Source organism: Toxotes jaculatrix, chromosome 13, assembly GCF_017976425.1.
Source record: "Toxotes jaculatrix isolate fToxJac2 chromosome 13, fToxJac2.pri, whole genome shotgun sequence".
In the NCBI taxonomy this organism is placed as follows: domain Eukaryota; kingdom Metazoa; phylum Chordata; class Actinopteri; family Toxotidae; genus Toxotes; species Toxotes jaculatrix.
This window is the reverse complement of record NC_054406.1, coordinates 376,396-390,061: the sequence shown is the minus strand read 5'-3', so window position 1 is coordinate 390,061 and position 13,666 is coordinate 376,396. Positions and strand designations below refer to the sequence as shown.

Below are 13,666 nucleotides of genomic sequence, written 5' to 3'. Positions count from 1 at the left end.
CATATTCTTCATAATCTCATTTCAAAGGAGCTGTAACAGGAAAGGTGTGGGGGCCACTGAGCTGGAGGTCTTCACAGGACAGTGGGCCTGAGCAGACCGAAGCTGAGGCCAGAACCCGAACGTGTAAACTTGGAGGACAGTGTGGAGTAAAACCACTCAGCTGACAGTTAAATCTTTTATTACCAGCGTTCATGTAAATGTATGAAGCTGGTGAGCGGGTTTATACTTTAACACCTCGAAGTGAAAATAAACAAAACGCTCTCATGGGACATTTGGGTCGAAACAAACTGATAATCGTTCAATAGCTGTTTGTTTGTTTGTTTGTGTTAGTTTGATAAAATGATAAAGTCCTGGACTCGGCCCGGACTGATCCAAACCTGGGCTCTGATAACAGGTCTGATGAACCAGCTCTGAAAGGTACAGCGGGCCGGGGATTGGCTCCAGAACTTCTCTCGTGTCACTGGTCCTCACTCACATCACTCAGAAGCCTCAGTAACATGATTGGTCAGCAGGCTTGTCGCCCCGCCCCCGTCCCTCCGGTCGGTCTGTGCGGATGTCCGTTATGTTGCTGTTCTCGGACAGAGTCTCAGCGCGGGACTGAGAGTCGCCGCTGCCCCGAAATAAGTTTTATAAACACACATTTACCGACTGGACCGTGTCACACGCAGGCTGCGACACTGACGGTAGCACCACACTCTCCGGTACACCGACACAAACACTTACAACCCCTCTGAACAGGCACTCCAGCCCCTCTCAGCTCCGCGGGGCCCGGCGAGGCGCGGCGGGAGCAGATGGAGCCTGCACCGGCGAAGGCGAAGCCGCAGGGCCGGCTACTGGTGTCCACCCCGCTGGACGCTAAAGACGAACTGGAGGAGGTAGGCTGACCTGGGCTAACGACTCAGAGGGCCGATATAACCCGGGATAGCTCCGGTTATAGGCAGTTTACAGGCGGAAATGAGGAGTTTGAAGAGAGTTTGTTTTTAAACAAAGACATGGAACCATTTTATCACCCAGGCTAGGCTAGTTAGCACGGCTAGCAGTGGGCTAGCAGCGTTAGCATAGCACGGCCACACAGACTCATGTGTGAACACGGTGTTGCAGGTTTACTCCTGTGGTGTGAGACAGGTGAGGTGGCTCGAGTGTGACTGACCACTGAAAGACGTCACGGCGTTGGTTTAAAGTCACACCTGACCTAGCCTAGCATGCTAACCCTACGTAAACATATGGATGAAAAGTGACAGGTGCGCATGCGCCGTGGTTGTGTCTCACATGTCAAAAGTAGTGAGACTTGTAAGAGAGGTACACCTGTGTGACGCATGAATGTGTTTTATTTTCTGAGGGTCTGTCAGCATCTAACGAAGCACTGTGTGTGTGTGTGTGTGTGTGTGTGTGTCTGTGTGTGTGTGTGTTATTGTGTGTGTGTGTGTGTGTTATTGTGTGTGTGCCTGTGTGTGTGTGTGTGTGTGTCTGTGTGTTATTGTGTGTGTGTGTGTGTGTTATTGTGTGTGTGCCTGTGTGTGTGTGTGTGTGCCTGTGTGTGTGTGTGTGTGTTATTGTGTGTGTGTGTGTGCCTGTGTGTGTGTGTCTGTGTGTGTGTGTGCGCAGAGACTGGAGCGTTGTGCTGGGATCGTCCAGTCGTTGACCAATGGGCTGTCAGAGAGAGAGGCCAACGACGCACTCACTGCTAACGTAAGAAGTACACGCTGTACTGCTAATGCTAACACAGCTAATACTGCAGTATCACTGTACTGTTTGTATGCTCAGGTCCTGCGTCCTTCTTATATTTTATTAGCTGAGAATTAATTAATTATAAACATACTACACTGTCTCCATGGAAACCACTGGTACTGCAGTACCAAAGTGCTATTATTTTATTTTTTAGTCTAAGTTCCTGTGTACCTGTCCCTCAGGTATGTAAAGGTCAGCAGCAGCATGAAGAGGTGTGTCTGGGTCTGTTCACTCTGGTCCTCACAGAGCCAGCCCAAGCTCAGAGGGTGAGACACCACTGCATCATCATTATTAATGTATGACATCACTCTGACATCACTCTGACATCACTGTGTGTGGGGCGGGGGCAGTGTTACAGAGACCTGACACTGGTCAACAGAGACGGAATGAACGTGGTCCTGGTGAAGATCAACCAGATCCTGATGGAGAAGTTCCTCAAACTGCAGGACGTCCCAAGAACTCAGGTAAACAAACTCCAGGTGCACACACACAGGTACACACACACACAGGGACACACACACACAGGTACACACACACACAGGTACACACACACAGGCACACACACACACAGGCACACACACACACAGGTACACACCAACAGGGACACACACACACAGGGACACACACACACAGGGACACACACACAGGGACACACACACACAGGTACACACACACACACACAGGTACACACACACACAGGGACACACACACACAGGTGCACACACACAGGGACACACACACACAGGGACACACACACACACAGGTACACACACACACACAGGTACACACACACACAGGTACACACACACACACAGGTACACACACACACACAGGCACACACACACAGGCACACACAGGTACACACACACACAGGTACACACACACACAGGTACACACACACACAGGTACACACACACACAGGTGCACACACACACAGGTGCACACACACAGGGACACACACACACAGGGACACACACACACAGGGACACACACACACACAGGTACACACACACACAGGGACACACACACACAGGTACACACACACACAGGTGCACACACACAGGGACACACACACACAGGGACACACACACACAGGGACACACACACACAGGGACACACACACACACAGGTACACACACACACAGGGACACACACACACAGGGACACACACACACAGGTACACACACACACACAGGGACACACACACACAGGCACACAGGTACACACACACACAGGCACACACACACAGGTACACACACACACAGGGACACACACACACAGGTACACACACACACAGGTGCACACACACAGGGACACACACACACAGGGACACACACACACAGGGACACACACACACAGGTACACACACACACACAGGTACACACACACACAGGGACACACACACACAGGGACACACACACACACAGGGACACACACACACAGGTACACACACACACAGGTGCACACACACAGGGACACACACACACAGGTACACACACACACAGGGACAGGTGGAAACCTGTGGGCGCGCTCTCACCTGGATAAATCCTCTGCAGACTGAGGTTGAGTGTAATGTGATACTGATGAAGCTGATGTGTGTGCAGCTGGTGTGGCTGGTCAGAGAGCTGGTGAAGAGTGGGGTGATGGGAGCCGACGGCGTCGTCATGACGCTGCTGAAACAGATCGCAGGTGAGACGCTGTCATTCACACACGGTTCAGTTTCATGCTGTTAAGTATCGGCTGTGAATCGGTCGGAGTAATGCTGGGCTTTTATCGTGTTCATGTTCAGGTGGAGATATCTCCACGAAGAACCTGTGGCTGGCTGAAAGCGTCCTGGACATCCTGCTGGAGCAAAAGTACGTTTCCGTCTCCGTCTGTTTCATCTGGTAAATTAGACTGCGCCACGCTCTGAGTGTAAACAAGAGAGTACTGTACTGTGAAGCAGCTGGAGGGCTTTTATTGTGAAGCAGCTGAATATATCCTGTCTCTGCAGGGAGTGGGTATTGAAGAGCGGGATGCTCATAGCGATGTCAGTGTACACCTACCTCCGCCTGATTGTTGACCACGGAGCGCCAAACCTGCTGCCTCTCCGCCAGAAAGAGGTGGACTTCTGCCTCAGTATGCTGAGGGAGAAGGTAAGGAGGGGACAGGGAAGGAGGGACGTCAGCTGTCTGTATCCCTGGTGGTTACCCTGATAACCCTGTCTCTGCGTCTGTAGTTCATGGAGTGTCTGATCATCGGCAGAGATCTGGTTCGTCTGCTGCAGAACGTCGCTCGGATCCCGGAGATGGAGCTGCTGTGGAGAGACCTGCTGCACAGCCCACAAGTCCTCAGTCCCCAGTTCACCGGTAAAACCCATTCACATGTGCTGGTTTGACGGTCGCAGGTTTTATTGAAGGTCATATGACGTAGTTTAATCCAGCTGTGGCTCAGTTTGTGTCTGAAGCAGTGAATCAGGAACAGTGACACTCTGAGAACATGTGGGTCCAGTTTAGGCCAGGTCAGCAACATTTTAGTGAGTCTGGATCTGATGAAGTTCGTCTTCCATCGTGTGTCAGTAACTGAAGTTAGAACTGAAGTTTGAGTTTCACCTCAGTTTTATTTATACAGACCCAGAGATCCAGATCCTGGAGCTCCTGATCCAGAACTCTGAGCCTAACCGGCTCCACGTGTGGATCTGATCCGTGAAAAGCTGAAGAGTGAGTCTGCTGTGTTTAACGAGCTGTGATCAGCTGATCAGGAGAAGAAGCTCCACTCTGTCCAACCACAGAGACACAGAGAGACGTGACAGAGTGAGGAGTCTTCACTCACAAACCGTCTTTGGCAGAGTCAGAGCTCGTTAACCAGCAGACTGAAGCTTCACGGGGAACGTTAACTATCTACAGCTGATAATCTGCCACGCTCAGCACCGACCACAGAAATAAATCAGCTGCTGTCTGACACGCCTGTCAGTGCAGTCATGGTGTGTTCATGTGTGTTTCAGGTGTCCTCCAGCTGCTGACGGCTCGGACCTCCAGAAAGTTTCTGGCCTGTCGACTCACACCGGACATGGAGACCAAGCTGCTGTTCATGACGTCCAGGGTAAAGGCCGACTTACAGCTTCTGTGTCCACATGACTAGACCTCAGTGGACTGGAAGGGTCCACCAGCGAACCCAGTAAACCCAGTAAACCCAGCAAACCCAGCAGTCTGATGTGGTTTAGATGGCACACACTGTTTCTGCAGCGCTGCAGATAATGATCGCTGCGTGAATTCATTCAGTTAAAAGCAGACGTTCTGAGTCCACAGGGATTATTCAGACTGTTTCCACTGGGTCAGAGGTCAGAGCAGGTCAGAGGTCAGACCGGGTGCGTGAACTCTGTCTGGACCGTCTCACTGAGTTGTAACTGTGACGTGTTTGATGTCAGGCGTGCAGGTACACGCTCTCACTGTACTTCACCTGTGTGCTCAGGTGCGTTTCGGGCAGCAGAAGCGATATCAGGACTGGTTTCAGAGACAGTACCTGTCCACAGCAGAGAGCCAATCACTGCGCTGCGATCTGATTCGCTACATCTGTGGAGTGGTCCATCCGTCCAATGAGGTATTGAGCTCGGACATCCTGCCTCGCTGGGCGATCATTGGCTGGCTGCTCACCACCTGCACGGTAGGAGGCCTCGGACTGTCAACTGAATGTTGCAATCAGTTCAAATCAATAACTAATCGATTGATTGATGTGTCTCTTCAGTCAAATGTGGCTGCCTCCAACGCCAAGCTGGCGCTCTTCTATGATTGGCTGTTCTTCAACCCAGAGAAAGACAGCATCATGAACATAGGTGACTCACTCACTCACTCATTCATTCATTCATCTCTGGCTGAATAGTTCCCAGTGAATGTTGATGCCTATACACACACACACACACTGTGTTTCTGTTTGAATGAATATTAACTTCACATAAACTGAATGTATGTCACAGTGAACATGTTACCTGTGCTCACCTGTGTGTTAGCAGCAGGTGAAAAACACATCCAGCCTCCGTCCAGCAGAGGGCACTCTTTTACAGCACACAGTGAGGGTGGTGCTTGAATTCATTTGAACAAATGACGTGTTCACTTGAGTTTGTTCAGACTGGATATTTGAAACGTCAGGTGTGAACAGGAGGAGACACCTGTTCATGCTGTGGACAGGTGTGTCCTCCTGTTCATGCTGTGGACAGGTGTTCACCGGCCCTTTAACCCTGAGCACAGAGTCAGAGTCTGATCACCTGTGTTCTGTCCTGCTCTGTCAGAGCCTGCCATCCTGGTGATGCATCACTCCATGAAGCCTCATCCTGCCATCACCGCCACGCTGCTGGACTTCATGTGCAGGGTAACACACACACACACACACACACACACACACACACACAGCAGAGCCTCGTGTGAGAACTGACAGGACAAAATCATTTCTACAGTGAGAGTGAAATAAGCGACTGTGCTGTCTCTTCCTCTCTTTCCTTCCCTCTATCCTGCCTTTTTCTCTCTTCCTTTCCTCCTTGTTGCTTTCCTTCCTTTCCTTCCCTCCTCAGATCATCCCTCATTTCTTTCCTCCGTTGGAGTCTCAGGTCCGTCAGGGCGTCTTCAACTCGCTCACCTTCATCATGGAGAAGAGAGTGCTGGCGTAAGAAGCAGACACCGTGTTCACTGCACTGGTTCATGATGTATTGATTAATGATTAGTGATCACTGATCTGTCGCTGTGTCTCTCAGTCACCTCGCTCCCCTGTTCGATAACCCAAAGTTGGACCGAGAGCTTCGATCGATGCTCAGAGAGAGATTCCCAGAGTTCTGCAGCTCGCCGTCGCCCCCGACTGAAGGTGACACTCGCACACACACACACGCACTTACACACACACCATTCATGTCCTTTAATGCACGTTTAACTTGTATAAATTAAAAGCAGCTCAGGAACAAACGTCTCTGTCCTGCAGTGAAAATGGAGGAGGCTGCTTCTTTGGACATGGATAACCACGTCCTGGACAAGGAGGAGGGTTGCTATGACAACACAGAGGCCGCCTTCAGTGATGACGAGGAGGAGATCAATAACAAAGGTGAGACTGGGATGAACCAGATCAAACTGGTTTGTTCAAGGTGAAACCGGAAGGAGAAGTGATTTTAATGAAAGTTTAATCTGGATCAGGTCAAACCAGATTAAGTTACTCACCAGTTTAATAAAGAACCAGTTAAAAGTGGAACAAACCAGTTTGACAGAGCCATCTGAAGCTGCAGGTTCCAGTCCAGGTGTGGGTGGCCTACCTGCTGCAGGTGAAACCCTCACGTTTACCTGTTCACTGAGGAAACCTCACTCCATTACATCACACTGCCTCTCAACCAATTACTGCGCAGGAAAGAAACGGGAATTCAGGTTCCATCCAATCAAAGAGGCCGTGATGGAGGAGCCTGCTGACATCACACCCTGGCTGGACCAATTAGACGACACCATGAAGGAGAAGGTGCTGCAGCTGCAGAAAACGAGGTGAGACCCTGCAGTCCTCCTTCAGGTCCTCAGATCAGCCCGCCCAGCGGAGCTCACGCTGGCGTTATTGATCGTTTACTGATGAACATCTAATAACGATGGCGTCTTCTGTCCTCAGCGACACAGAGACTCAGTGTGAGGTGATGCAGGAGATCGTGGATCTGATCCTGGAGGTGAGTTCTCCTCTGCACGTTCTCGTCCTCTGTTCTGTGGTGTTCTGCTGGGTCCTCTCATGTCCTCTCATGTCCTCGTGTTCCAGGATGACTTTGACACAGAGCAGATGTCCGCTCTGGCTTCCTGTCTGGCTGAACTGTTTAAGGATCATTTCAGAGGAGACGTCCTGCCAGAGGAGATCACTGAGGAGTAAGACTGTCCGTAACGGTTTGTCTGTCTGTGTCCGTCCATCTGTGTGTCTGTCTGTCTCACTGTCTTGCTCTGTCCCTCTCTCTCAGGTCCCTGGAGGAGTCGGTGTGTAAACCCGTCTGTCTGATCTTCAGGAACCTGGTCACCATGCAGGAGGATAACAGCGGGTTCTCGGTTCTTCTCGACATGTTGGCCGAACTGTACCAGAAACAACCCAAGATCGGATACCACCTGCTCTACTACCTCAAAGCCAGGTGAGCCACCTGTATCAGAGACGGCGAGCAGGACGGACGGCGAGCGGTGAACACGTTAAAATGTGTGTGTGTATGTTGTGTTACAGTAAAGCGGCGAATGGTAAGATGATGCTGTACGAGTCTTTCGCTCAGGCGACGGCTCTCGGTGACCTGCACACCTGTCTGATGATGGACATGAAGGCGTGCCAGGAGGACGATGTCCGGCTGCTCTGCTACCTCACCCCCTCCATATACTCTGAGGTGCACACACACACGCACCCACACACACGCACACACACTCTGCTGTCAGGCATTAACGTCACCTGAACCTGTTTGTTTCCGTCAGTTTCCAGATGAAACGCTGCGAAGCGGTGAGCTGCTCAACATGATTGTCGCTGTCATCGACTCCACACAGGTGAGTCACGGACGAGTGGTCTGTGATTAACCTGCACAGACCAACATGGCGTCGTGTGCGTGGAACATGGCGTACGCAGCAGTTTGATGCATGTGCACCGTTAGTACACGAGGCCCCAGGTGCATGCTGGTCCTACACCTGCCTGTTGTACAAAACAAATGTCTCACTTACAAATGTGAGACAAAATGATGATGTCATGTGACGACATCATAAATCCTCAGTGTCTCTGATTAACATCGATGAAACTGTCAGAAACTTAGTGCAGTGAAATATTTAAATATCAAATATCAATAAATATTCTCATGACAGATATATCACTGTGTGTGTGTGTGTGTGTGTGTGTGTGTGTGTGTAGTTACAGGAGCTGATGTGTCATGTGATGATGGGAAACCTGGTGATGTTCAGGAAAGATTCAGTGCTCAACATCCTCAGTGAGCAACACACACACACACACACACACACACACAGCAGAGTTCAGTGTGTAGGTGTCTGACATCAGCTGACTGCATGTCTTCCTCCTCCCTCTCCTCCTCCTCCCTCCCCCTCCTCCTCCCCCCCCCTCCTCCCTCTCCTCCTCCCCCCTCCCTCTCCTCCTCCCCCCCCCCCCCCTCCTCCCCCTCCCCTCTGTGAACAGTCCAGTCTCTGGACTGGGAGACCTTTGAGCAGTACAGTACGTGGCAGCTGTTTCTGGCTCACAGTATCCCACTGGAAACCATCATTCCCATCCTGCAGCACCTGAAATACAAAGGTGAGGACCGACTCTTGTCTCGTGGACGGATTGATGGACGAGTCCTCTGGGCTCGGAGTGAAGCTTCTGATTTCTTATTGAGACACAAACAACTGATTTGTGTGTTTGTGTGTCTCCAGAACACCCAGAGGCCTTGTCCTGTCTGCTGCTGCAGCTCCGCAGAGAAAAGTAAGACTCAGAGGACGACACGTCACCTCAGAAAGGTTTCTGTCCACTTCAGATCACTGCTTTCAATTCCCCGTTGATGTCTGTCTGTGTGTGTCCCAGACCGAGTGAGGAGATGGTGAAGATGGTCCTCAGCCGCCCCTGTCACCCCGAGGACCAGTTCACCACCAGCATCCTGAGACACTGGGCGTCCAAATACGACGACACGCTGGGAGAACACATCAAGGCCCAGCTGATCAAGAACAACAACCAGCCCCGCAAGAGACAGAGGTGAGGACAGGCAGGGACAGAGGGGAGGGCAGAGACAGAGAGGTGAGGACAGGGACAGAGGGCAGGAGGACCAGCCCTGGCTCAGGTTGGACAGTTTCCTGACTGAGAATAAAAAGCGGTTCTCTGTGTTCAGTCTTCGCAGTTCCAGCAGTAAACTGGCTCAGCTGACCCTGGAACAGATCTTGGAGCACATGGACAACCTGAGACTGAGTCTGAGCAACACCAAGAACAACTGTAAGCAGCACAGACAGGTAGGGACGGATTGTTGATGATGTCTCAGCGGGTAACTGACCGGTTGTGTCTCTGTCAGTCTTCACTCAGACTCCGATCCTTCAGGCTCTGCAGCACGTTCAGGCCAGCTGTGACGAAGCACACAAGATGAGGTGCGCGCACACACACACACACACACACACACACACACACACACACTGATGACATCATACAGGTGCTGATGAGATCACTTCCTCCTCCTGCAGGTTCAGTGACCTTTTCGCCCTGGCGGAGGAGTACGAGGACTCTCAGTCGAAGCCTCCTAAGTCTCGTCGTAAAGCTCCGGCCTCGTCGCCTCGCTCCAGGAAAGGAGCGGCTCCGCCCACCAACAACGAGGAGGAAAGCGGCTCCAGCAGCGCCTCGGTACGTACTGTGCACGTCGCAGGTTCGATCCCGGCCTGAAACATTCCTCTGGCTGCCACTGTCCAGGTCCTGGTCTCGGTGGAAGTTGCGTGTTGTGCAGCAGGAGCCTCGGATACATGAGCTATGTGATGCTTTTAGAATTTTCTGTATTTGCTCTGGCGTGTCCTCTCAGTTGGACGTGCGTCAGATATGTCCAGAGGGATAAGTCTTCCATCTCTGCCTCCTGTACGGAGGACAAGCCGGTCGGGTTCAGGAGCTTCCCCTCCATTGTCCAACAATATTCTCAGTCTAGCAGTTGTCCTTCCTGCTGAAGACAGCCCGGGCTAATCCCCGCCCTGAGACAGTTTGACACAGGACAGGCCTGTCCCTCTGCTCCACCTGTCCCACACCTTGGTCTCCACCATCATGTTCTTAAGTGCTTTGCAGAGACTGAGAGTCTGACCCCAGATCAGCCCTGAAGCAGCAGAGCTGCCTGCTCCGGGTCTGAAGCTGCCCACAGCTGATCTGAGGTTCCTGTGGAACCGTGTTATGTTTGTGTGTTCATGTGTGAGAGTGTGGAACCGTTCCTTTGTTGCTTCATTTCACATTTAGTTTTATCGTTCGTCTCCGTGTTTCAGGAAGAGGAAGACTCGAAGCCCAAAGCTCCCAAGAGGAAGAGGAAAGGCTCGTCAGCTGTTGGGTCCGACAGCGACTGACGGACTGATCCTCTGACCCGTCACACGGCGGCTGCCGCTGAGACCACCAGCCAACCAGCGATCTGACCACTGGAGGAGGCCCCGCCCCCCTCCAATGACACACACTGACTGCAGCAGGGGGGTGGGGCTCTGAGACTGATGCTGTTTCCATGGAGATGAGGACTGACCAGGTGAAAGGTCACCGTGCGGTTTAACTCCCATGATGCACTGGGAGGAGGAAACCACAAACTCTGGGAGTGAGATGATTGATTTTAATACAGGGAACCTGATGATGACGATGATGATAGAGACAATGAGGAAGATGAGTGCGGTCGTTTGTTTATTTTTTTGTTTTTTTTCATGGGGCGGGTGGGGGGGCTTTGAACTCTTATTATGGAGGGTCCTGACTTCCTGCAGTTTTTAGCAGCTCCTTCCTGTTTGTCTTGCTGCAGTAAAAGCACCTCGTCTTATCGGATGAATTCCTCATATAAAAACTGATCTTTGTCTCAGGCTGTCACCTGTGTTTTGCTGGGGGAGAGGGGAGAGGGGAGGCGGGGGGAGGGGCGGGGCAGACATGGACCACGTCAGGTTCTGACCCGTGTGGTTTGGTGCAGTTTCTGTTCAGTTTGGTGAAATAGAAATAAATGAATTGGTAAAATATTCCGACTAAAGAAACACAGGTAAATCCTCCTGTTTGCTGTTTCCTCCAGAGCCAGGTGAGCCAGGTGATCCAGGCGATACCTCTGCCATAACTGCCACCATCCCATAATATACTGCGATGTATCCACAGCGTTCAGAGGGAAAACTATTTAAAAATCACCTTTACTTTGAAAATCACTGAGAACCTTAAAATGACCAGCTCACCTGGCTCAGCATGAAGACACCGTACAGGTGTGTCTTTGTGTCACACACCACAGAGAGCGTGACCTGTAACACGTGTACACACACATGTGAAACGTGCTCCTGTGTTGGTCGAGTCTCTGTAGCTCGCAGCAGGATGTGAGGTTGGCGCCGTAACTCAGGGCAACAGCTGTGTTTCTGTGTGATGTGAGCGACGCAGAGAACCTGAGTCAGCACGCGGGGTCAGAAGGTGGCAGGTGCTCTCACAGAGCTTGTGGACGCCTTGGTGTTCTCTGACAGCAGGTAGATCTTAACCATGGTGTCCACAGGCTCCGCCCACTGTCCCATGTCCTCACATTTGGATCAGAATGAAGCTGAAGTTTTTGTTCCTCAGGTGAATCAGCAGCTCAGCATCAGGCCTTAAGTTTTATTCTACTTACTTTAATTTAGTATGGTACTGTATAAGTACACACACACACACAGCTGTGCTGTGTGTGTTGATCCTCTGAGCCCTCAGACCGGATCACTGACTCAGCTGGCCACCACACGCTCACCGGCACTGAGGCGAAGCGGCCTGGGTCAGACCAGGACTCCTGGATCTGCACCGTGCCTCAGACCTGAGCAGGTTCAGTGCTGCCCGGTGACGGGGGGTAGCACCCCCACCCTAACCCTGATGCAGGGCCATGAACCAGATTCAGCGTGGTCCTCACCAGGTAAGGTGTGCTGGACTCGCTCTGTGGTCCGGGCCTCAGGACTTTGGAGGACTGATGTATGATCAGCCTGATTGGACACACCTGCTGCAGCTGCCTATATAAACCAGGACACGGAGTCTGCTTCAGACAAGGTGACACTCGCACTCAGGTAAGTGGTCTCTCTGATCCAGAAGTTTTTATCTCCAGTCACACCGGATCCCGTTCAGACTGGTTGGTTCTCTGATCCACCTGAAGGACAGGTGCGCGTCTGAACCTCTTCTCTCTCTCTGCAGCTTCAGACATGTCTGCCGTTAAATCCGGATCGTCTCTGCGGAGTCTGCTTCTGACTCCGGAGCGGATCCCAGACTTTCTCATCCCGTCCCGCAGTCCGCTCCGCGTGCTCTCCCCGCGGGCTCACCGGAGCTCCCCGGACCGGACCAGACTGCTGTCGGACCGTGATGAGGACAGTCCTGGAAGCGGTTCCCCGGAGGTCTCGCACAGCCCCGCGGCCTCCCCCCGGTTCCTGCTCCGCCTGCCGCCGCGGATCAGAGCCCCCCGACGCGGCGCGGCGGCGGAGTCCGCGGACACGGACCTGACGACGCGTGCGGCCATGTCGCTGCCGCACGTGGAGAAGGTGACCACGCCTTACGGCTTCCGCGCAGTGCTGGCCTCGAGCCCGTGCACGCGCCGGCGGGAGTCCTTGTTTCACCGAAACAAACCGCTGACTGTGACGGTCACAGACGCCGAGCCTCAGGATCCGGCGGACTCTCCACCGCCACCTGCTCCTCATCCTCCTCCAGGTCCCGGTCCCGGTCCCGGCAGGTCCCGCGTCTGTCTGCGGCCAGTTAAAGCTCTCGGTCTGCAGGTGATGAAGGAGCTTAAGAGACCTGCAGCCGCTCTGAAGGCTCTGAGTCCCGGGGCTATGAAGACCGTGACCCGCTGATGTGGCAGGCGGACCGGAGCCTGTCCCGGTGCCAGGACCGGGACAGGCTCCGGGTTTTAGATTTTATTGGAAGGTTCTGAATAAATGATTTGAATGAAGCTTCGTGTGTTTTAATGGCTGAAAGTTTCTGACCTTCATCATATCAGATGAGTTAAAAGCAGTCATCATTCTCAGTGATAGTTTAGCTATCACGTGGTTTTACATGTGACAAACATCTGGACCACCTGTCCTCCCTGTCCTGTGGGAGTGTAAAAGCGCGTTGTGACCTGAAGAGCTGACCTCACCTGTGTCCGGCAGTCCTCACCACATGCCGGTCTTTGGACCAGTTTCTCAGAGACTCACAGATCTAGTGGACCGTGGACAGAAGCCGAGGGGACCTGGTGGTGTCCACCTCAGCACCACAGTCTGTCTCTGGGTGTTGGCTGTCCACAGTACCTGGATCCCAGTGTCTTAGAGGAGATGGAGCTGATGGA

The 13,666-nt window shown here is 52.4% G+C and overlaps 2 protein-coding genes across 2 annotated transcripts; both read left to right on the top strand.

Moving 5' to 3' along the window:
* The first annotated feature begins 554 nt into the window (after nucleotides 1–554).
* ints3 (integrator complex subunit 3) lies at nucleotides 555–11,224 on the top strand. Its single transcript, XM_041054093.1, has 29 exons — nucleotides 555–875; nucleotides 1,606–1,689; nucleotides 1,911–1,994; nucleotides 2,079–2,192; nucleotides 3,333–3,417; nucleotides 3,518–3,584; nucleotides 3,722–3,863; nucleotides 3,947–4,076; nucleotides 4,712–4,809; nucleotides 5,179–5,370; nucleotides 5,452–5,539; nucleotides 5,993–6,072; nucleotides 6,272–6,363; nucleotides 6,452–6,558; nucleotides 6,673–6,792; nucleotides 7,088–7,217; nucleotides 7,336–7,390; nucleotides 7,477–7,580; nucleotides 7,670–7,834; nucleotides 7,921–8,074; nucleotides 8,160–8,228; nucleotides 8,584–8,659; nucleotides 8,863–8,976; nucleotides 9,096–9,144; nucleotides 9,244–9,411; nucleotides 9,545–9,645; nucleotides 9,722–9,794; nucleotides 9,888–10,044; nucleotides 10,662–11,224. The coding sequence occupies exons 1-29, from the start codon at nucleotides 792–794 to the stop codon at nucleotides 10,737–10,739; spliced, it is 3,060 nt and encodes a 1,019-aa protein (XP_040910027.1). The 5' UTR covers nucleotides 555–791; the 3' UTR covers nucleotides 10,740–11,224.
* Nucleotides 11,225–12,363: 1,139 nt separating this feature from the next.
* On the top strand, nucleotides 12,364–13,249 carry LOC121192217 (C2 calcium-dependent domain-containing protein 4C-like). Its single transcript, XM_041053803.1, has 2 exons — nucleotides 12,364–12,419; nucleotides 12,544–13,249. The coding sequence occupies exon 2, from the start codon at nucleotides 12,552–12,554 to the stop codon at nucleotides 13,191–13,193; it is 642 nt and encodes a 213-aa protein (XP_040909737.1). The 5' UTR covers nucleotides 12,364–12,419; nucleotides 12,544–12,551; the 3' UTR covers nucleotides 13,194–13,249.
* Nucleotides 13,250–13,666: the final 417 nt, after the last annotated feature.